This window comes from Lycorma delicatula, chromosome 5 (assembly GCF_047948215.1).
Source record: "Lycorma delicatula isolate Av1 chromosome 5, ASM4794821v1, whole genome shotgun sequence".
NCBI lineage: Eukaryota > Metazoa > Arthropoda > Insecta > Hemiptera > Fulgoridae > Lycorma > Lycorma delicatula.
Genome location: NC_134459.1, coordinates 158,156,562 through 158,181,152, shown reverse-complemented (window position 1 = coordinate 158,181,152; position 24,591 = coordinate 158,156,562). Strand labels below are relative to the sequence as shown.

Sequence of the window (24,591 nt, the reverse complement as noted above, 5' to 3'; positions counted from 1 at the left end):
AGTTAATAATAAAAAATAGATCAAATGAAAGACCAGAAAACACCGGTGCATAAATAATGAACATTTGTTCATTTAAAATAAACTTAACAATTACAATAAGGTTTTAAAACTTACATGTGAAATAAAATAATAACAAAAAAATACATTTTTTAGATATTGAAATCAAAATAAACAAAAACAATAATGTAGAAACAGCAGTTTATAGAAAACCCACAACAAATAATATTACAATACATTTAAATTTTAATCACCCACGGTCAAAAAATTAATACGTTTAAAAGCATGATATTTAGAGCAATTTATTAAACAATGAAAAAATAAACTAAACTCAAAAAAGATATATGAAATAAAACAAATAGCAATATTTAATGGTTTCAGTATGAAATTTTAGGAAAAATTTATAAAAAGCAGAATAAAAAATACCAAGATATAACAGCTAAGAGATAACACAGAGATTAATAATCTCTTTATGTTAAAAAAAATTATTAACATACATATATGATAAAAATAATTTAAAAAAGCATGTTAACCAAATAATCACATTATAAAATATTATCACATTATAATAATAATAAAAATAATGTAGAGGAATTAAGAGAATTATACAAAATTAAATGCAATGAATCTAATAATATTTATATTGGTAAAACCAGTAGATCATTTTTAAAAATTTGCAGAACATTACACAGCATTCAAAAACAAAAAAGAGGTGTATCTAATGATGTAGCTCAGCAGCAGCTACTTCAAAACCAAACATAGTATTACAGATTGCAAAAATAGTGTAGATATTTTGGAGATTTTTAATAATTATAAAAAAAATGAATATAATCAAGGAATATTGCATTTATAAATATAAACTGATGAACCACCAGATCACATTCTAAGATGATGATTTAAGTAAAAACATAATAAAAATACAATCTTACAATTGGCAAAGTAATGACAATAGTGCAAAGGAAAATACTATTTTTTAAAGATTAAATTATTCTAGTACTAGACAACAAAATCACATGTACACTCTCATAATATTGTTAAAAATTTGACAATAGAAAACTTAATTTTGAATAAAATGAAAAAATCATAAAAAGAATATTTTTAATGTAGTTGCTATAGAATTTAATATGAATTGAAGATGCAAGAAAAATTACTGTGTTTTGCTGGTTTATTTTTCATAAAAATTAAATATATATGAGTATATTTAAGGAAATATATTTTTGAGCTAATAAAAAATAAATTATTTATAATTCCAGATATAGGGTGGTGCACAAAATGATCCAACATTTAGTTTTGTGAAGAAATATTTATTTGAACCGCAATACAGGAAAGTAAAATACAACATGTTTACTGTATACCTGGAGATTATGTTTTGCTTATCACATGTTCAATATGAGTACTGTCACGTCTAGCAACTTCTTCAACATGAACTGCTATATTGTCAATAATTCAACGACACATATCTTCAGTTATTTTGTAGCATGCCTCAATGATCAGCACTCGCAGTTCCATCACTGTACAAGGATGTTTAGGACAAATCTATTCCTTTAGAAATCCTCAAGGAAAATAATCACACGGATTCAAATCAGGACTGTTCAGGGGGGGGGGGGGAGTTCTGTCCTCACACGAAATGATTAGGATATTGGTTTGAAATGACATTTGTGTTAAAAGTTTCATGCAGAAAGTCTAAAACAACATTAGCTATGTGTAGTCTGGCTCCATCCTACATGAACCACTTGTTTTCTAATCAAAACCCTTTTGCAAGAAGCTGAGGAACAAAATTTTTATGCAGTATGTTTAGATAATGTTCACTGTTCGCCGTCTGTTCATAAAAGAATGGCCCTATTACCCCATGACCTGAGATAGTAGCCCGTACTGTAATTCTTGGGGTATGATGCACCTTTTCATGAAGCATGTGTGGATTTTCAGAAGTCCTAAAACATAGATTTTGTTTATTAACAATCCCCGTCTAGCTGAAAATGTGCCTCATTTGAAAACCAAACATTGTTCAACAATACATCTCAGTTCACAGCCTGTTCAATGAATGCCATTCTTTGATGTTTGTTGTCAATTTTTCAAAAATTTCAGGAACACCACTATTTTATACAGATACAAATACAAATTAGTTTTTAAAATTCGCTGCACAGATCGCTAAGAAATCCCAAGTTTTGCTGTTACTTTTCTTGTTGATTTGCTTGAGCTCCTCAGCAATGCTGCTCTGACAGCTTCGACATTCTGTGGAAAATGAACATTGGCAGGCTGTTCACTCTTATTCTCAAATATTGAACTGTCACTGTTAAAGTTTTCATCAAGTCTACATATTGTTTTAAATGAGGGCAACCACCGAGTTTGAGAATGTGCAAAAAACAGTCTTTGTATAAGCACCACATATTTTGTTTCATTAAAAACAACACAGTCATTATGCACTGTTCAACAATCATTCTTGCTTTGTCAGCCATCTTGGAACGATACACAAACAGCGTGTTAAACTGGTATTCATAAACTGTTGTTACTTCTGCCAGCATGAAACACATTAGTAATTTATTAATCTAAACAATTATTGCCAAAACAAATGTTAGATCATTTCGTGTGCCACTCTGTCGGAAGAATTGAACAGATACCCTGATATATCTTGATATATATTCCAGACATATATTTGGACTCGTTTGTCTGTTGGAGCTTGCATACCTATCGGACCTTGTTGACAACTCAGCAAGGAGGTTATTGCTTTTTGTTTAGTATATATATAGCAGTGTTAGGATAATGTAATAGTTTCTATTAAGTTGAATAGAAACCATATAATATTTCCAAAATCATACAGTCATAGAAATGTATATTTTCAAGAAAGAATAACATTTACAGTTTTTAAAAATTTGGTTGTAGAAGATAATTAAAAATTCCTTTGCCAGCTTGTAGAAATACCAACTATAGTCTGAAATCCATCAAGGGATATGCAACTGTTTGTTTATTTTTTCTGCTATATATTTTTTTTATTATTATTATTTTGTATTTCATCTTAGGTACAGCTAATTTAACCTTAAATTATAAAATTTTATGTAATTGTAGCTTGTGTGTTAGGAAATTAAACTTATTAAAAGATTGGAAACATAGATGAAAAGAGGAGAAATATTGAAGACAGATACTGCTGTATTTTGAAGAAGGTTGGAATTTAATGAAAATTTTACTTATAAAGCTTACCAAAAAATGCATATCAAAAATATTATTAAAAATTAATTTTAAAGAAGTACAACTCTCTCCTGAAATTGGGACTTAATTTTTAAAGTTTTTTTTAATACTATTAATTTAAAATTATTTTTTCTAAATAAGGCATTATCAGTGTGGAAAGAGTTTTTTGCTCTCTCATTAGGGGAGACTTTTGGAGAACATTTTATGGAACCTTAAGACAAATTATCTTAATCGGGGTTTACAAATTTTGTTTCTCATTACATAAAAAAAGAAGTAACATGTAATTTAATAAAAAGATGTGATGTAAGAGTAATTTTCAACTTTACACTCTGAGAGGGATTAAATTTTAAATTGTATTCTGGTGATTTATTTTTAATTTTAAATAACAGTACATCTTTATCATTATTTTTTTTAAATGATAATTATTATTATTTTTATATATTTGCATTTCATTGATTTAAAAAAAAATTAAATCGATAGTTATATCTTCTACCAAAACTTAAAAAAAGTTATTCAATTTTAATATTTTTGAATCAAAAGAGGAGGTTTTTATGAGTAAGAAGCTTTTCCTTTTTCTTTATTTACTTTTAATAGTTTTCTTTTTATTTCTTCATTATTTGTAAAACTAACAGTGTAGTGCCTAAGTCTTTATCTTCTAAAGGCTTATATTCTTACTTGTAACTAATTGACCTTTTATTATATTTCAGGTGGTAACAGCTAAATATTTATTTTGGTAAGGTGTCTTTTAAATTTGTATACTTTTAAATTTTACACTATAAAATTTAAGAGTAATATATATAACTATTATTATGATAATTTTTCTCAAAGAATTTAAATTTACTGACTTAATTTTTTGCAGTACCTAATGTCAGTTTTGAAGTCTATGCACCTGGATTTTTAGAACGCTTTATTGAGTCACATGCTGTCATGTTTCAAGGAAATGCTGGATTAAAACCAAAAGAAGGTGAAGTTACATCGCGTCCGTGGCAGTGGCCTATAAATTTTAGGGTAATTTAACTTGAAATAGTTTTAAAAGTTAAATGTAGGTTAATGTTTTAAAAAAATAATTAAGTTAATACTTTACTTTCTGATAATACTAAATAAATAAAAGTGTTTTTTTCCAGAATAAATTTATGGTTTGGTAGGTTTAAAGATTTATGAAGAATTTAGTGTGTGTGCGTGTGTGTATATATATATATTATCAGGACCACAATAATCTTTCTTTACCTTCAAAATGTAAACATATCACATAAATACATATATAAAATTTACTACAAAAAATCGTATAATATCTTGAGTTACTCTTAAGAAATGAATAAATTGTTTTATTCAAATTTTCTTGAACCTATTTTTCTTTTATGTTATTTTTAATTTAAATTTTTCAGGGTCAATTTTTTGATGGCAATACATATCGTATTTATTTACTTGGTAATCCAGTTATTTGGTGGAGTAATTTGGTATTCCTTGTTGTATTTTTTTTCACCTACATATTTAATGCTGTACGACATCAACGTGGTTATACTGATCCAGAACCTTTGAGAGGTAATTTATATATTTTTCTTCTTATCATGGGTCTTTTCTTGTATCATTTTTAATTACTGTATTTATTTATTTTTTTAAATCATTTATTATTAAATATTGTATGTATTAAATTATGTAATTGTAATTTTTTCCATAATAGGTCCTGTGGGACGTTTTTTGTTTATATTAACATTTAAAAACTAAACATTAAAATAAAAATAAGGGTCTTAAGAAATATAAAAAAATTATAAATTATTGTTACATTTACTTAGCAGTTTCTCAGTAACTAGATTTAAATTATTAACCTTACTATAAAAAAATCCAGTAAGCTGTACACTTAAAAATAAAGTTCAGGAATGGGATTATAATTAAAATTGTTCTTGTTATACGGGCAATATTCCTGAATTTTATGTGTTATATTGCAAAAACTGTAGCTCACAAAAAAGTTAGCCCATACATTTGTACTTGATCCACTTAAGGATCAGTTATGAATTTTGCATGAGCAAAGAACAGTCGATGCAGTATCTGTATAGTGTTCACATCACTAAAAGTAAGTTAAGGCAATATGAAGGCCTAATGATTTACAGTTATGGATGACAAAATTATAAAGAAACCTAAAAACAGTATGTAGCATTAATTTTTTTTCAATATAAAAACATTACATTTTGGTTTTGAATAAAATAAGAAATAAACATTCATCTATATTTTTTATGCCTCAGGTAAACATTAATTTTTTTAAATATAATTAATTATCATATCTTAATTTATTGGTATTTAATGTTTACATCTAATTTAACATTTTTCCCCTTATAATTATTTTGATTATAGTATTATAAATTTGCTATGTATATTTATGATCAAAAATAAATTTTAATATATAGTGTAATTAAGTTAGCATTTGCTCTTGAACATATTGCATATTTTGGATATGCCTAACATTTTGTTGCTCATGGTTTTGCACTTGTTTCTATAGAAATTGATTTAAGATTATTATCTCTTATAGAATTAATAGATGAATTACCTCCTACAGAGTTAGTAGAACTCCAGATGATTTCATATGTGTCCAAATATCATATTACATTCTGTTTATTTATAGACAATTAAAATGTTGATAATGATGATTTATTGTTTAAACTTATTAATTTACAATAGTTGTTTCAGAATTTTAGAACTAAATGCAATTGTATCTTATAAAAACCTTTGTTTTCTTTATCACTCTACATATCTAAACATTTATAATCGATGTGAAAATGTCATCATTTACTTGATTAAATACTATACCCAATGTATGTTTACCATTTAAAAAAATTATGTATTTATCCATTATTTTATAATTCATTTGTTTTTTTTTCTTTAATAGATATGAAGAGTAGAATGACAAACTGCTGTGCTTGGTTATTTGTTGGTTGGGCTCTTCATTATGTGCCATTCTGGGCTATGGGAAGAGTATTATATTTTCATCATTATTTTCCTGCATTATTATACAGTTCTATGATAACAGGTACTGTACGTTTAGTAATAATATTTCATTGTATTAATTCAATTTGATTATTCTCAAGATTAAATTTGTATTTTGTTGTTGTCTCACAACATTATAAAGCTGTTGAAACTTAAAAAAATTTGTTATAAAGATTTAGGCCAACAACATCTGCTACATTTAGAAAATCTGCTAATAGTTGGACTTTAGCAACTAAAGTATACCACTAACCCGAGCATTTAAATATAAATATATAATTTTTTTTTGTAAATATGAAATTGTTCTCTAAGGTGGCTTAACCTTACTTCAATGCTTGACCAAAAAATCTTGGATTAAATGTGTTGAGTGGTTGGATACATTGTATGATTCAGTTGCCACTTAGAAGATAACATGTAAAATAAAAATAAGATTTTTAAGATTTAAGAAAATTTTACAACAAGATTTCATTTTATTGTATTACATAGCTACAATGAATTTTTTTTTTAATTTTGTTAGCACACTACAAGAATACATTAGAAAGCAAAGTAAAGAATGGGTGGTGATGATGATAATAATAATAATGTCTAATATTTTGAAAGAATCCGTTTTTAAGATTGTAAATTTTTAAACTCTTTTTTGTAGATTTCAGTTTTTTTTCGGTACTGTTTGTTTTAGCAGCCTATTACAAACATAGTGTGCCATTTAAGTAAGCATCATTTGAAACTCAAAGAATTATTTCATTCTTAATATATTATTACATAATTCTTAGAAATTCTTAACGTATACTAAGAACTCCTATATACACTTCCAGTAAATAACAGTAATGTATTAATATTTGTTAAACAACATTTAAAGTTTAAAAAAACTTTTATTACTAATCTTTCTCCTAAATATTTTGTATAACTCTTGTGGTTAAGTTTTTTTTTTGGATGAATTTTATATATGTATATCTTCTGTGTCATATTTTTGAAGGTGCAATATTAACTTATTTCTTGGAAAGTCTTGCCTATATACTGCCTGGACAATGGGGAAGCACTGTTTCTCATTGGTTTAACGGAGTGATATTTGCAACCACCATTAAATTTAAGGTAAGGAGTAATAATAATTGATATTATGAAACATATGCATTCTTCATTTGCTTCTGTTTTACAGCAGTTATAGGGACCTAATATCTGTAACAATAATCTCCCTTTGTGTTTTATTTTTTCCAACTCAATATACATAAAAATTTTATTGTTGAAATTGTAGTCAGTGAGTTCCTATCATTCATCAGCATGTGACTTTAGTAGCAGAGTAGTAATGTTTCAGTCTTTCATCCAGCATTATTCAGCATATTTTAGGTGTAGCAAAGTACTTACAAAGCAATGTACTTACTTACATGCATGTTTTATTGTTGAACAGGGCATTTCAAACAATTTTGTTTACAACACTTATTAACTTCAAACAGGTTGCACATGAGCACCTTTTGTGGTGCATAAAATGTCTAGACAATATTCTATTTCATACCACATTGGAGTTCATTTCATTAATTACACCATCGATTCTTCCTTTTAGTTAATTAAAGTTGACAGCATTTTTTGCATACACCCTGTCTTTAACAAACCCCTAAAGATAGAAATCAAGTGTCATAATATCTAGATAACTGGAGATGTTACGTTGGCGAAGAAGAATTGTCCAGTATATTATAATAATCATTACAGTATATTATTTAAATTGGAGAAAACAACTACCATACAGTAAAAATAATTATTATAAATAAATACTGTGGCGTTATTCATCAGAAAGTGGTTGAATTCTGTCCATTTCATCATTTTCAGAGCTGCTGTTTGAACTGGAAGATAAACCAGATGATTCTTTTAAATTTATAATTAAATTATGTATGTCTACATTCAAGGGAATTTTTTCGTTGCATGGCTTCATATATGAGGCCTGTAAATAAAGTAATGAGACTAGTCTTTTTAGCAGCCAAAGTGGCAACACTGTAAAGTTACTAGTAAACATATGTTTATATGAACAGCTGATTTATGTTGGATATTAATATTTTTAGTTTATTGTTGCCACATGAGAAGTAAACAAATTTTTCGTGACATGAGTTTTTGTTGTGCGTTACAAAAATGAGTGATAATAATTATGAACAAAGTTTTGCAAATCAAATTTTCTGTTAAACTCTGCGAGAATGCTACTGAAACTTTTTTAAAATTGAAAAGGGCAGAGATGACGTTCTGTCATGAGCCCAAGTTTTTAGGTGGTTTAAAGCAGTTTCAGATAGCTGGGAATCAGTTATGGACAATACACTCTGGAAGACTGTTAATGCCAAAAAGTGATGACAGTGTTGAGCGAATCAGACTTTTAAGTTTTTGGTTTACAGGACGGACTGTCAGACTGTAAATCAATATTTTACTCAGAAATTCTTGAAAGACTGAAGAAAAGAGTTGCCTGCATGAAACCAGCCATCAAAGACAACTGGATGCTGCATCATGGCAATGCACTTTGTTACACTGCACTCTCAATTATTGAGTTTTTGGCAAAGAAAAACATTCCTGTAGTTCTTCAACCACCTTATTCACCTGATTTCAGTCCCTGTGACTTTTCCTGTTCCTGACTTTTAAAAAAACACCTCAAAGGACTCCATTTTGGAACAATGGAAAACATTAAAAAAAAAATATAATCGAACATCTGAAGGATATTCCGGTTTCTGAGTTTCATCACTGCTATGAAGAGTGGGAAAACCGTTTGAGCATTGTGTGGCTTCCCAAGGGAACTATTTCGAAGGTTGATAGAATCCATGTATAATTGGATTGTAAATAAAAAGTTTTTCTGAACCAGTCTCATTACTTTATTTACAGACCTTGTGTAACTCATCATTGTTTACCCATTATTAATAATTTGGATGAACCTTTCTTCACAGTTAAAAACTTCTCTTTGTAATATTGGAAATTGTATTCTTATTAATTTTAAGAGCAGCAGGAGTATGTTCTCTGACTTTTTGAAAAGGAATTGAAGATCCATTCTTTTCTAAAATACTTTTTGATTCATTCTTAAAAAACTCACTGCAGACCATTTCCCGCACTTGGCTATGAACCGTTATGTTCCAACCAAAAACAAACTGCCTGTCACAAACAGGGTGTTAGGCCTACCTCTTTTTGAAGTCATTGCATGACAAAAATCACTAAAACCAATAATTAACTAATGATTCTTGAAAAAATATAAACATTCTACAGTACATAAAAATTCCATGTAGAAAACGTACAGTTGTATGTACAGACTAGTGTAATTTCTGGCAGTAATAATACTTAAAAGTACTGTTTTATATTATTAACAAAAAATTCTGTACAAATGCAAGAGTTTACAACACAAACGCTCTACGCACAGTAACTAGTCAATGATTACGGTTGCTGAGAGTGTGGTAGTTCTATTGGACAATGGAATGACATATACATTTGTTGCTAAGACTAGAGCCAATACCCTTCCATCATTTCATTAAGAGTGAGAGAAAGAGAGCAATACTTCAATGACCAGAACTAAACTTTAGATAACATTAGTATAGTTATATGAGATTAAAAATATAACATTTTTGTATTTTTACTGCTCAGGAGACTATGTACAATTTTGATTGTGTAAACACAATTTACAAATTGCCGATATTTCAATAAAACTATTTTATCAAGGTTTTATCGACAAAATGTATAAAATTAAAAGTACAGAGTAACATTTTGCAAATACATTAAATTTACCAATATACTTTTAAAATTACAATTAGAAATTAATTTATACAGGTAAATAATCTTTGGAATTAGTACAGATATTCAAATTTTATTTATTCAGTAATAATTTAATAAAAATAAATACTTTTGATTCAGAACTCCATGTATTAACATTTTATAATTAACATACCTAATATTTTTTATATATACCGCCAGTGAAGAACAGTAATAATATGTTTGCTTATTTTAATAAAGTAATATGTTGGTATAGTAAGTAATAATGCATAAAAATGACCTTTTATTCTAGAACCGTAATGTTTTCAATAACTTTTTATTTATGTAAACATAAATATTTTTATTTATTTGTAATAAAACCATTAATATTTAGTTTAGAAAAATATAATTTGTTAAATTGCTTAATTATTATTAACTTATATTATTTTCTGAAGTAAATATCAGTTACATGAAATTAATTAAAACAATTCACATGACAACTTCCATATAAAAATTGACAGCTACTTCTGTATCAAGAGCTCCTTATGTATTGAGGTAGTTTGTTTGTGCAGAAACCTTGCACAAAGAGTATACTGTATACTCATTGCTGTCAGTTTACTTCATAAAAAAGTGAAAAAATTCAGCTCCTGCTCATTATTATATGGCCATGTAGCTCACTCTACAATTTTAAACATTACTTATTAACCTCTCAAAAGTTAATATTATGATAAGCTTAGAGGAGTTACATGGATGTCAACCTATTAACTGTTATAGTTAAACAAAAAGATGTGACAACTGTATTGCATAATATAAAAACAAGAAACAGCAAGTATTTAAAATTAAAACACCAATATGCATAAAAATTGAAACAGATAAAATTGTTTTAAAGAATGTTAGATTTTTAATACTTTTTCAAGTACTTCTGCTTCTTAATATTATTTGAAGGTTTATTAAAGAGACCATTTGCATAAACATGTCTGCATTGTTCGAATATTTTTGTGAACAGATGTGAGATTGGCATCCATGTATTTTATTTAATAGGTGGTGTTGAATCCTATTTACAAATATAAGTTTTTTCTCATTTTTTATTTTGTTTTCATTAATTATCATTATGATACTTATAGTTTGATATTTTTATTGTCAAAAATAAAATTCAAGCACAGCTGAATGACAAAAGAGTGACCAAGACAACACAGTGTGTTGTATTATACTTTATTTTTATTGTGAATATTTATTGTATATATTTATTTAAAAATAAATAATTTATAAATGGGTAGACCTGAAAGAATGTCAAATGAACTGAATGAATTATCAGGTTAGATAATAATGCTGAGTTTGACAATGATAGCGATCGTTCAGAAAATATAGGGCTACGTGTATAAAATTGAAATAAATATAAATATTGTACAAAGTTTTGTAATTCTATACTTTAGGTAATTTTTAAATTTTATTGCCTTCTAAAGCAACTAATACAAAAAAATGTGCCTGCTGCATCGTAGGCCCAACAGTTTAATTTCTGGGTAGAAAATGCATAAGAATCCAACCCCCGCTATAGTTGCTAATGTTCTTAGATTTAATGCAACTTCAATAAAATAAAAAAAGAGCTGACAACACAGTGTAGGACTTACCCATCATGCAGCTTACACACGCATACACACACAACTATTCATTATACTGCATTATTGCATTATGTACTATGCTAGTGTTGTTAACAAATGTGCCTAAGAAAAATAAGACCTTAATTAGGCAAAATCTCAAGATACTGAGGGTAACACTGCTCTATTACCTCACCTCCTTGACATTGTAAATTGAAAATTTAATTGCATCAATGCCCCTATATAGTGAAGTAATCTGGCTTAGTTTAGTCAAAATCTGCAGTAGAGTGCGACACCAAACCCACACACGTACATACGAACATCTGAAAAGTTTCCATCCAGTTTTTTTTTGGGTTCCTTAGGTGTCAAAATGTCAAGATCCGATGAAAACTACATATGCCCAAATTGGACTGATTACAATACTTTCCCTTCTACTTTCTCTGCTATAGCACTAGATGGAAAAGTAAAATTGAATAAATTCATTAGGAACTATTTGTAAGTTTCTTTTTTAAAATATTGTTAATCTGTCTTAAATTTCTAAAAAAAAAAAAAAAAACTGTAAAATTGCATAGGTTTAAGAGTAAATATTTAAGAAGAAAAAAAAGCAGTATGTGAATGAGTTAGTTTTATATCACTATTTATTGTAAAATTTGTTTGTATTTGTAATGCAATTGAATATTATGAGATTTTTATTACTATATTTGTTATTTTATTTTCAGTTTTCATCTGTTTAATCCTCTTGCATATGGAATGACTGGTCCAACATCTAGTGATCCTAACAGTACAATGTGTGGGTTACGTTGGTTAGAATCTTGGGAGTTTTAGATACTGCAGATTTATTCATGTCTGATAAAAATTTTGCGTTTTTATCATAAAACTGATCGAAAACTAAAAAAAAAAATTATCAATAATTTTGTCTTAATTATTTTTGTCTTTAAACTGTTCACGCCTCAAATTTAAAGCTTATGTTATCATTTTAACAGCAATTTTTATAAGGGTTATTCAATTATAAACTGGAATTTTACCATGGAAAGAAAAAGCAGAAAAAAAGTAAGAGAAAGGACCATATTGTGACCTGCAACGTGAAAGAACAATAAATGTGGTGAGATGCTGTGGATAGTTAGTTGGAAATGTGTGGAGAGGAGCAACTGGCCAGCCACGCCCATTGGTGGTCACGTTCCCACATCAGATAAGAGAAAGAATATCTGTGCAGGAGGTACCACGGACCATTGAGCAACAAATTATAATCTGATTTCTCACCAACGTAGGTGTCATTGGTGTCATTAAGTTACTAAATGTAACTTATTTTTACAAGTGCTGGTGTTTTGCCAACTGGATTTATTTACATTGTGACTTTTTATAAAGTGAAAGGTTAAATTTTGTAAAGTTCTGTAATGTTCAGTTTTTTAATGTTTTATCAAACTTTCAGTTGTGTTCATTTAATCTATATATATATATATATATATATACTCAAATCTAGCAATAGCAAATCATTGCCGGGTCTGCTGGTAATACATATTTCTCTGAGGGTGTATTTCTTTTCAAGCGGAAATATTGTTATTCACATCAAAGCTATATATCTGAATGACTGAACGATTTTGTCTCCTGAAATAGTGGAAGAACCGAGATAAACCTAGACACTTGGTTTTAAGAGGATTGGGCTATCTGCTACACATATAGGTAATGAATGAATGCAATTAATTGATTATATTTCCAGATCATGTTATCTCTGTTACCTTCAGTGTGTAGTATTCAGAACTAAGAAGGTTCAACAGTTAATGTTATTAAATAAATTACCAATTTATATTAAAAATTATTTTTTATAAATAATTTAAATTAATAATTAATTTGTATAAATAAAACATCAGTTTTTTAAAATCATACTTTTTATTGGCTTATCCTTTATTAAGATACTGTAGTGGTAAATTTATGCTATGTAAAGCACTTGTTACAATATAAGCTCTTTGTTATTATTGCTGTGTTTTCACTAATTAATAATAGAAACTATTATTAACTTCAGTTAATGAAGGAAGTGAAAATAGACAAACTGCGTAATTTTTGTGATCCTATTTTAGTCATATCTTAGCTGTTTATCAGCCAATTTGAACAAATGGTTTGATTTTATTTGCAATAAAAGGCTTAGTATTATATCCAATAAAACATAATTTGATAAAATTAATATTTATGTAGGTATTAATGATTTAAATGGTTACCATTTTGTAATTTTCAAAGATAAGATTTTAAACTTATTTATTTTGTTGTTAGTGTTGGGTTCATGCAAATTTCATTAAAATAACTCAATCTGATCTTAATCGGTCACGCTTTTTCTGCCATTTTAAACTTTTTTACTCACGCATAAAAACTTGCACAATTCAACTTCTGCCATATTGTTTGTTCATCCGAAAGAACATTTCAGTTGCACACTTTCTGAAGGTAAAAAATCAGGCCACAAAGCGCTTCTTCAAAAGTACATTCTTCAAGCGGACAGACCATCGTAACTATGACTTTAGAGGTTATGTTTACGCATACATTAATCAAACAGGTGATTAATACTCTTGGCATGGTTGCCAACTAACATTTACAAAAGTTTCAATTGCCTGCAATAAGAGTTTACTTTATTTAAAATGTTTGTCTGTTTAATTATTGATTGACCCTTATATATTTATTTTTATCACATATATAAAAGTGTTTTCGATTATTTTATTTGTGTAATTGTATTTTAGGTATAAGCAGTTATTAATCTTTGTATTATTTTTTTGTTGTACTTTGGTATAGTTTTAGTGGTATGTTTTATTCTGCTTTTTATAAATCTTTTCTATAATTTCACCATCAGAATCATTAAGTACTGCTATTTGATTTATTAAAAAAATTTTTTTTTTTTATACCATGGGTGGTTAAATTTGAAATGTACTCTCGTATTGTAATATTATTTATTGTGAGCTTTGTATAAACTGATGTTTCCATTTCATTGTTTTTGTTTATTTTGATTTCGGTATCTAACAATTATTCTCATACTTAAAGCTCCCTAGCATTACGGTAATTTAATTTGTGTTTACTACCTTCAGTATTAAGTTTTGGTGCTATGAATTGTAATTCCTGTTTGACAAGAATAAAATATTTACCATCATCAGTTTCTTCTATAATGGTAAATATTTAAAAAAGAATGAATTTCATATTGAGTAAAAGCTAATATTGCTCATAAATATCTGCAGATTTTCATTTATTTGTAAAGAAAGCTGTTCATTACTAAAATGTTTTGTTTGTAGTATTTGGAGTACAATGTTTCATTATGTTTTTCAGAAATTTCACTGAGGTCATCACAATATTAACACAAACATATACAAAAATTAATTTAATATTTCTTCATATTATTTTTTGTATTTTTATTATTGAATTATTATTTATCATAAAACTTTTTTTATAATCAGAGGTTAATAATTATTAATAAATCAATATATTTAAATTAAAACTAAAAGTAAAAAACAAAAGAGATGAAGTCGGAATCGAACCGAAGTGCCTTCCCCCTTGTAAGATCCAACTATTTCATTCATTAAAGTTTTATTTGACTAAAATTCTGGAACCAGTGAATATAAGTACCACTGATAACATATAGAAAAGCTCTCGATGAGGGTTTATTACAGCAGTTAAGAAAATGTCCAAAATCCAAATTTTTTGGATTTTGGGCTTTTTTAGACACTTTTGGTCCAGTCGATTGCACTCAAAAGGAGAGGTGCACAACTAAATCCAAAATTTCAACATTCTATGGCTAATCGTTTTTGAGTTATGCAAGATACATACTTATGTACGTATTTATGTTCAGACATCGTGCCAGACCTAGTCAAAATGGATTCAGGGATGGTCAAAATGGATATTTCTGTTGAAATCTGAAAACCGAAATTTTTTGCGATCACAACACTTTACTTCGTACAAGGAAGTAAAAATTGGCATAAAATATCAATTAAAAAGGATATAATAAAAATAAAAATTATAAGAAGATTATAAATTAACATAAAGGTATATTGTATTAGCACATAATTGAGAATATATGTTAATGAAAATATTTTGCAGTTAAAATATTAGTGGTGAACAGTAATAAATGAAAGAAAAGCTTGCAAAAAGCTTTCTTCAAAAGCAACGTTCCAAAGCCAAAATACTTAGTTATTACAAAAGAAGACGGTAATTTCTCGAAGGTGAGTCCATTCTTCATTGCTCGAGAAATAACAAAATGTGCTGGAGGCCCTGTTAAGGAAATTAGGAAAACTTTCACGGGACTTCATGTAGAGACTGTAAATGATATACAGTCTCAGAAGATCCTAGGTATTAAAAAAATTGGAGAACTAGCTGTACGTGTTGATCCCCACGGAACGCTCAACACCTAAAGGGGTGTTGTGGTCTGTTGGGATCTTCTTAACTGTACGGAGCAGGAAATTGTAGAAGAATTAGCGCCGCAGGGAGTATTAGAATGTCGGAGGTTGAACATGAGAAGGAATGGCGAAGTCCTACCTTCAGCATCCCATGTTCTTACATTTAACCGGCCTACTTTGCCGGAGAAGATAAGAGCGGGCATACATCGGTTGGATGTGCGGGCATTTGTCCCGCAACCAATGCGATGCTTTAAATGCCAACGCTTTGCTTTAAATGCACACCGCTGTTAGGTGTGAGAGGGCGCAAATATGCGTGTGCGGTGATGAAGTTCATGAAGGAGAGCCGTGTAAGGAGCCTCCTACCTGTATAAACTGCAGAGGACAGCATTCCTGTAGATCCAGGAACTGTCCTGCATACAAAGACAAAGTGGCTGTGCAGGAAGTAAAACCCCTGCAAAAGGTCAGCTACTTTGAAGATAAGAAGATCGTAAACGCCCGCAGACCTAGAGCAACAACAACCTATGCTCAGGCTGCGGCTGCTGTTCCTGCTCCTGCTCCAGTTTCTGTTGATGAGAGTGCAATCATCAACAAACTCGCACCTACCTTGGCTGGGTTAATTGAGAGGATAATTGAAAATAAAATGAAGCCTCTCAGCACTAAAGAACCTGTTAAGCCAAGAATAATTGTACAGCCTCCTGAAGACACATCTCCAAAACAGAAAGTCGCTCCAGTACAGAAGAAAACGGACACTAAACCTGAAATCCAAGTCCGTCTTAGTGAGATTTTAGTTGATGAGAAGAAAGTGACAGCTACAGAGCCTGTTATGGAGGCTCCCAAGCCTCCTGTAACTGAAGTGGCCTCTAAGCCTCAGAGGCCACAAAACATTTCACATGGGGGACGAGTTTCCCCCCTTCCACAGGCGGTGACCGGTGCGACCCCCGTGTCTGGGGTCGGCCAAGTTGCCGCCCCACAATCGGCGCCTGTAACCGGTGCCGATCCATGCCTGTCGTCGTCGGCGGCTTTGGTGGTCTCCGATTCGGAGACCGGAAGCTTTACGGGCGACGACCTTCTCCGCGAACACGATGCTGTTCGTAAGATTGAGAAGAAAAGAAAAAAAGGATGGCCGAAGGGAAAACCTAGGCTATAATATAATTTAAAATCAGCGAGTCGATAGTACAATGGAACATCAATGGATGTTTTTCAAACATCCATGAGCTCCAACGCTTGGTACATGATGTAGACCCGATTTGTATATGTCTGCAAGAAACGCATTTCCGCCGAAATGAAAAATTTAAATTAAGAGGATTCAATATATTCCGGCGAGATCAACCGCCAAATGTAAGAGTTAGAGGTGGAGTAGCCATATTAACATCAACTAGAGGTACCACCGAAGCGGTTGTTCTAAACACAAACCTACAAGCGGTCGCCATTAGAATGAAGCGTCCGCTCCAGGTCACTGTCTGCAGCATATACTTGCCGTATTTTGATTGGAATAAGGATGACATAGGAAGACTAATTTCCGAGCTTCCCCCACCTGTTTTACTGGTGGGTGACTTTAATGCTCATAATTCTTTTTGGGGATCAGATCGAGTAGATCCCCGTGGAAGAGAACTGAAAGGGTTCCTGATGAATTCAGAACTTATTATTTTAAAAGACAGATCAGGAACCTTTTTCAATGCCAGAGATGGATCGACGTCCTGTATAGATCTTGCACTTATAAGCGGATCGATAGCACCGAGGTACAGCTTCCATGTCATAGACGATTTGCATGGAAGCGATCATTTCCCGGTGCAAATTGTAACTAATATTACAAGAAAAACATATCCCATCTCTAAAAGATGATTATTTGATAAGGCAGACTGGACGAGCTTCACAGCTAGAGCTCCCAGAAACAACTGGAGTAATCGGGGACGATGTCGACACCATAACAAATGCAATACTTGAGTCGGCATCGAGATATATTCCCAAAACATCTGGGAAACTTACGAAGAAACCCGTTCCATGGTGGAACGATGAAATAAGTGAAGCTATAAAAAGAAAGAAAAGGGCGTATAAAACGGCTTTAAGAAGCGTCCTAGCATAGAAAATCTTGTTGCCTTTAAGAAATACAGAGCATATGCAAAACGTCTTATGATAGACTCAAAGAAACGATCCTGGCAGCAATATGTGTCATCTATCGACAAAACTACTACTGCAGCAGATGTTTGGAGGAAAGTGAAGGCGATTTGTGGGCGTAATGATTTTGCTCCCATAAGTAGCCTTCAAGATGAAGATGAAATAAAAGACCTCCATATGAAATTGCAGAGCTGTTATCCAATCACTTCGAAAAGGCCAGCAGAACGGCCAACTACGAAGAAGATTTTCGTACTAAAAAAGAACAACTTGAAGGTCTACTAAACTTCAGAACTGAGTATAATTACTCATATAATGTACCATTTAAAATGGAAGAATTCGCGAAAGCGTTGGAAAAATCAGGTAACACAGCTGCTGGTCCGGATGAAATCCATTATAATATGATCAGGCAGCTGAATACCACTGCAAAGCGTAGATTATTAGAACTTTATAATAAAATATGGCGGGATGGAATGTACCCGCAGCAGTGGAAAAAAGCTCATGTTGTTCCAATACCAAAGAAAAATTAAAATTTAACAGACCCCAATAGCTATCGTCCTATTTCCTTGACGTGCGCTATGGGAAAAATATTTGAAAAAATGATTGATAATCGACTCGTCTGGGTTTTGGAAAAAGAAAACCTGATATCACCGTATCAAGCAGGTTTTCGGCAATACCATTCTACCACTGATCAAATGATCAGCTTAGAGGTCGTTATATATAACAGCTTCATTACAAGGAAACATTGTGTCGGAGTCTTCTTTGATCTTCAGAAGGCTTTCGATATGACCTGGCGTCATGGTATAATGCTCCAGATACATGAAGCATGGAGCATTCGTGGCAATCTGCCTATACTGCTCAGCAAATATATGAATGACCGTACCTTCCAAGTACGCGTCAACAATGAATATTCATGTGAAAGAATCTTGGCAAATGGCATACCGCAGCGTTCGCCGTTGAGCGGTACCTTGTTTACCATTGCCATTAATAAATTGATATTAGCCATTCCAGCAGAAATCTGCAAAAGCGTTGATGATCTGGCAATTGTGTATGCCAGCAACAAGACTGCTATGGTGAGGTACAAATTGCAACGAGCGATCAATGCTCTAAATGAAGTTGCAAGGAATAACGGATTCCAATTCTCACCAGAAAAAACGTGCTGTGTACACTTTTGTAGGAAGAGAATTCCTCATCAAAGCCCTGCGTTGACAATTGATGATAATCCAATACAATATAAAGACAGCGTGATATTTAGGACTAGTATTGGATAAATCCCTTACATGGGGATTACATATACAGGACTTGAGTGATAGATGCAAAAGAGCCCTGAACATTATAAAATGTTTATCGAACTTAAATTGGGGCTCAGACAAAGAGACATTATTGAGATTGTATAAAGCATTGGATCAATCTAAACTAGACTACGGATGCATCGTATATTCATCCGCTAGAAAGTCGCACTTAAGAAAGTTAGACGTAGTTCATAATAGCGGAATAAGATATGCAACAGGCGCTTTCCGCACAAGTCCGGCGGCTAGTCTGATGTCCGAAGCCGGAATAATGCCACTACATTATAGAAGAGAGATCCTTTTGTTAAGATATGCAGCAAATGTATGGGCTTTTCCTGCTCATATAAATAATAAATTGTTTACGAATCACCCTATGGCTGCAGTATATGAACATCGTGCTACCTATTCCAGACCAGCCGGAATTAGGTACCACGAATTAAGAAGAAAATACGAAATTGCTATACCAGAGACACTAGCAATTTCTACTAGAGAAATACAGCCATGGCTCTTGCCAGCAGTAAATACAAGTTTGGATCTCTCTCAAGGAGAAATAAAAAAGAAACCAGCAGTGATCATCCAACAGGAATTTTTGGCAACCGTCAGTAGTTACGAAGAACATATCAGAATTTATACTGACGGTTCTAAAACCGAACATGGTGTTGGATGCTCAATATATGTAAATAGAGAAGCCCACTTTTGGAAACTGCCAGATGTGGCCAGTGTCTACACGGCAGAACTCACTGGAATTCAGCAAGCTCTTTGCTACACACACTATTGCGAAGAGAGAGTGTTAATATGTTCCGATTCTTTAAGTGCACTTGTCGCAATTCGGAACAAGAACATTAAGGATGTCCTAATTGCAAACATCTGTCCATTTTATACATTCTAAAACAATGAGGACAGCGATGTGTATTTGTATGGACTCCGGGGCATGCTGGTATTACAGGTAATGAAATCGCAGACGAAGCTGCCAGAAAGGCAACAGTCTGCGATGATTTGGATGCATTTCCTGTAAGAGTGGCAGATGTTAAAAACCGTCTAACAAACATAGTAAAAAAAAAGTGGAATGCTGAATGGAGGAGTTTAAATACAAAATTAAACTCAGTAAGAACTTCTCCTTATAAATGAAAAAGCGACTTTAAGTTGACTCGCCGTGAACAAGTAGCGGTGACCAGACTTAGAATCGGTCACACTTCGGCGAAGTAAGACCAATGTGCGGTGTTTGTAATAAAACACTGATAATTAAGCATCATATATGCGGACTTCAGAAAGAGGTTCCGTCTTAGAAATAATATTAGTGCTGATCTGGATAATGGAAATGAAGAAAATGTAGTTGCATTTTTACACGCCAGTGTAAACTTCTTAAAAGTCTGTAAAATGAAAGTTTAAAGCTGTGATAAAAGAATCTCTAAGCGGTAGTTATATAAATATATATATATATATATATATATATATATATGTATATATATATATATATATATATAAAGAAAGAAATGATATTGATAAGTTGAAATTTTAATTTCATGGTCTTTTGAGAACCTTATCTCAAATTTTAATATTGGGGCCCTTTACACCCCGTAAGTGTTTGTGATTGTCCTTGTCTTTTATGTTTTAATGTTTATTGTGAAGTTTGTGTTTTTAAATAAAATGTAAGGGCCCTTTACACCCTTACATATGACGATCCTGATGGAGATAATAATTTCTTTTAAAGAATGTGATGTGGGCTAATGACCTTAGCAGTCAATGCCCACAAAAATTCAGAAAAAAAAAAAAATGTATTAATAATTTACCACAAAAAAAATTAACAAACGTTTTGCAACGTCATTAAAAAAACAGTTTTATATTATATTAAGTACAACACAATCTGCTAGTAACATTTATCATTCAGGCACAGATTTGTTCAACATTATAACAGAGAGTAAAATATTTATACTACCTACACAAACGGATTCGAATAAATATTTTCAAATATTAACCTTTAAAATGTACTAGATAGCTCTATTTCATAAAATAAGCATATTATAATACTGATGTTAAAAACATGATGTTAACAGAAAAATTTGTTCATATTAGGCAAATATTAAAGTGTATATCAATATATATATAAAATACAATAACTTGCTGAAAATTCAAATAATTCATCAACATATTGACCACTGTGTTAATTCAAAAAACAACTTAATTACTAAACAGAAACCAAAAAACCTAAAAAAACAAAGTAAGTTTTGTTTAAAGTTTTTCTGTTACTGTGTTTGGTGATTAAATTGTTGTATTTTAAACATATATAATATATATATAAAATGTCCCACGAAGAAGTATTCGCTTTTGATTTAGTATCACTCGCCCATTTTCCCACTGATTCTATTGAAACTTTACAGACCTTTAAACGATGCTTCTAAAAATACTCTGTGAAAATTAAAACGTTCTAGAATTTATAGGAACAAAATGGCGGCTTTCAAACAAAAAATCAATTCAGATAAACCCCATTTTTTATTTATTACAAAATAGCTGATAAAAATAATTAAAAAGAGATGATAATTAGAATTAGAATAATTAAAGACAGTTAGTTAATTAGTCATAACATGACTAATTACTAACTTGCTTTATTCAATTTGAGCAGCTGTTCAACACTACATCAACTGTTTTTAATCATTTTTACCAGCTATTTTGTAATGTATAAAAAATGTGGTTTATCTGAAACTGATGTTTTTGTTTGAAAGCAGCTATTTTATTTCCATATATGCTAGAAAATTGTAATTTTCGCAGAATATTTTTAGAATCTTAGTTAAAAGATCTGTAAAATTTCAATAGAATCGGTGGGGAAATGGGCGAGTGATATAAATCAAAGGCGTACGTACACCTCTTCGTGGGACATACTCTATATAACAGACGTAAAGTTTAAAACAACATACATACATAATGATTAATAGTTATAAAGTTTTTGTTGTTTTTATATATATAAATCATTTTTTGGATAACATCTCCATAACACGTCATGAGCTTTTACTTGTGCAATTGGAATAAAATTACAGAACCGAAACAATAAAAATACTTAACCTTTACACTAAATCGAATCCAGAACCTTTCGCTGTAAGAGACCAGCATTTTTAACTGTTGCAACTGGCCGGCATTTTTTTTTTTAAATAGTCGCCTATTACTACTCTAACTTCTCTTAAAAACTATATGTAGCTGCCCAAATTTTAGTTACTTCTTCTCTTTATGATAAAGATGTGAGAAATTAATTTCAAAAGTAAGAAAAATTACTAAGCCTGACCGGGATGCCAACGCAGAACTTCAGAATGAAAGATGAAGACTCTACTACTTCTCCATGGAAGACGAAATCATACATCAGGTGTTATGGTACTTGATTATTGTTGACTGGTAGTTGTTTCGAACAACCTTAAAAACATTATTTTAAAAGAGAGAGGGCACTTCCCCCCAATCAAGATTAAACTAAAAAACTAATATGATGGAAAGTATTGAAAAATACAACAACCTTAATATTTATTTCCTTAAAGTTTGTGATATAAATCAAAATAATCCAGAAAGTGAAACAAAATCACTTTTTTGCTGGAACGGGGACAAAACTTCTTGATATTAAAAAAAAAAATGCTATAAACAAAACTTATTGAAATTGTATTCTATTTAAAATTTTTATAGCACGATCATTTTTATGAAACGAAAAGTAATTTAGAAAAAGATTGAACATTTTTACCGAAAAGAGAGCGTAAAATCAAGCACATTTTTGAAACACAATAAGTGTTTCATTATCTTTGATAATTACGGTTAACAGAGCAAATATTTTAGTGTATAATTTTTTAGTTATTTTTAAATAACAGAGAACCAAACTGGTAGACACTTGAGCAAAATTCTTAAGATGTTAAAACTAGAATTGAAAAATAAAAGTTTTAAAATTTCATAAATAAATAAGTTTTAGATTACATATTGACATTTTCTTTTATTAATACTGATAAGCCTAAATACTACGTCAAAAAAATTTCTGGGTAAGATAAAGCTGTTCAGAAAATTAATATAGTTAAATGAGTCAAAGAAAAAGGTATTAATATTTGAAAGCATAGTCAGTTTATAATTTTGATTCTAAAAATTATTTATAACTTAAGTGAACAGAAGAATTTTAATTTTACATATAACCTAATTTCATTATTTGCCTCATCTCTACAACTTCTTGGGAACAAAGCTCTTTCAAACAAAGCTATTTCAGTAACATCCATCTCCAGAATGTCCTAGCAAAATGTACGCGCTGTCAGGTATTTCAGATTTTGAAGCATATTGCCCACATTGGTGAGACATAATAGCAATTGACTCTGCTTGTCACTAAACATCTCTTATCACACTTCTACTGGGGTCTCTTAATTTCCTAATGTTCTTTGGGAACCACATTAACCCGTTACAATTTTATTGACAGGAAATAATAAAGGGAGCCACCATCCTGATTTTTTTGAAGAACTACGAAACTGATGTTCTTATACTGTAGAGTGGATTTGTGACCGTTTAAATTATTACTTTTTCAGAACTGTTATATCCTTGTCAGACACACTGAACATGAGCTTCTCAAAAGATTATTTTTAGATGGACCACCAACCATCATAAAATTTATTTGAGAACTTGAAATTTTGGTCCCATGAGAACTGGGGAAGTACAGGACCATCTCTGCAGAGCCTGTGTGTACAGAGGCTGGAGCTAAATATAACAGGGTTCGCCCCCAGACGACACCATTTGAGACTCGCTACACAGAGCCATCCATCATTTGACATGTTAGTTTCCACCTAGGGTTACGGTTGTATTTTGTTGGGTATCATATCACCACTACGTGCATGTGGTAGAAGAAACAGTGTAAGTTACTGCTATGTAAGTGTATATGTTGTAATTTATAGTGTTTGTGTTATGGGGTATATTGTAAAAGCTTCAGAAGCTCAGTGTGTAGTGGGAAGAAAAGCTGCATAGGCTACGGCTGTGGGGACGCCAACCCTCAGTTTTAAAGAGTAAGATTCTGTGTCGGGAATAAACCCATAATGGCATTGAAAGTTCTAAGTGCCTAATCTGATGAATTATATGAGCTAAAAGACAATAAATTATTAATGAGAAAAATGATCTGGAAGAAATTTCTGAGATTGATAAATCAAAAAGACCAGTAAAGAAATAGGATATAGAATATGCTCTTATACGACATGTTCCTGAAATTAACTCGGATGAAGCTAATTTACATTTTAAATTCTGGTTATTCCATTACAGTTATATTTTATTTTAAAAATACCTACTAATTATTAGCAGTATACAACACCAGACTTCTAACCTGTAATAGTACAACTAGCTTTTAATATGGAAATAAGGAATAATAAATTAATAATACGTAAA

At 30.8% G+C, this 24,591-nt stretch overlaps 1 protein-coding gene across 1 annotated transcript in view; it reads left to right on the top strand.

The window, feature by feature from the left end:
* LOC142325524 (protein O-mannosyl-transferase 2-like) overlaps positions 1-12,304 on the top strand; it is a 31,388-nt gene extending 19,084 nt beyond the window's left edge. The window contains exons 3-7 of the mRNA XM_075367392.1: positions 4,040-4,188; positions 4,566-4,722; positions 6,062-6,202; positions 7,130-7,245; positions 12,170-12,304. Coding sequence (XP_075223507.1) covers positions 4,040-4,188; positions 4,566-4,722; positions 6,062-6,202; positions 7,130-7,245; positions 12,170-12,184 — 578 coding nt within the window. The 3' untranslated portion in view covers positions 12,185-12,304. The remainder of the gene's footprint in view (positions 1-4,039; positions 4,189-4,565; positions 4,723-6,061; positions 6,203-7,129; positions 7,246-12,169) is intronic.
* The last annotated feature ends 12,287 nt before the right edge of the window (positions 12,305-24,591 follow it).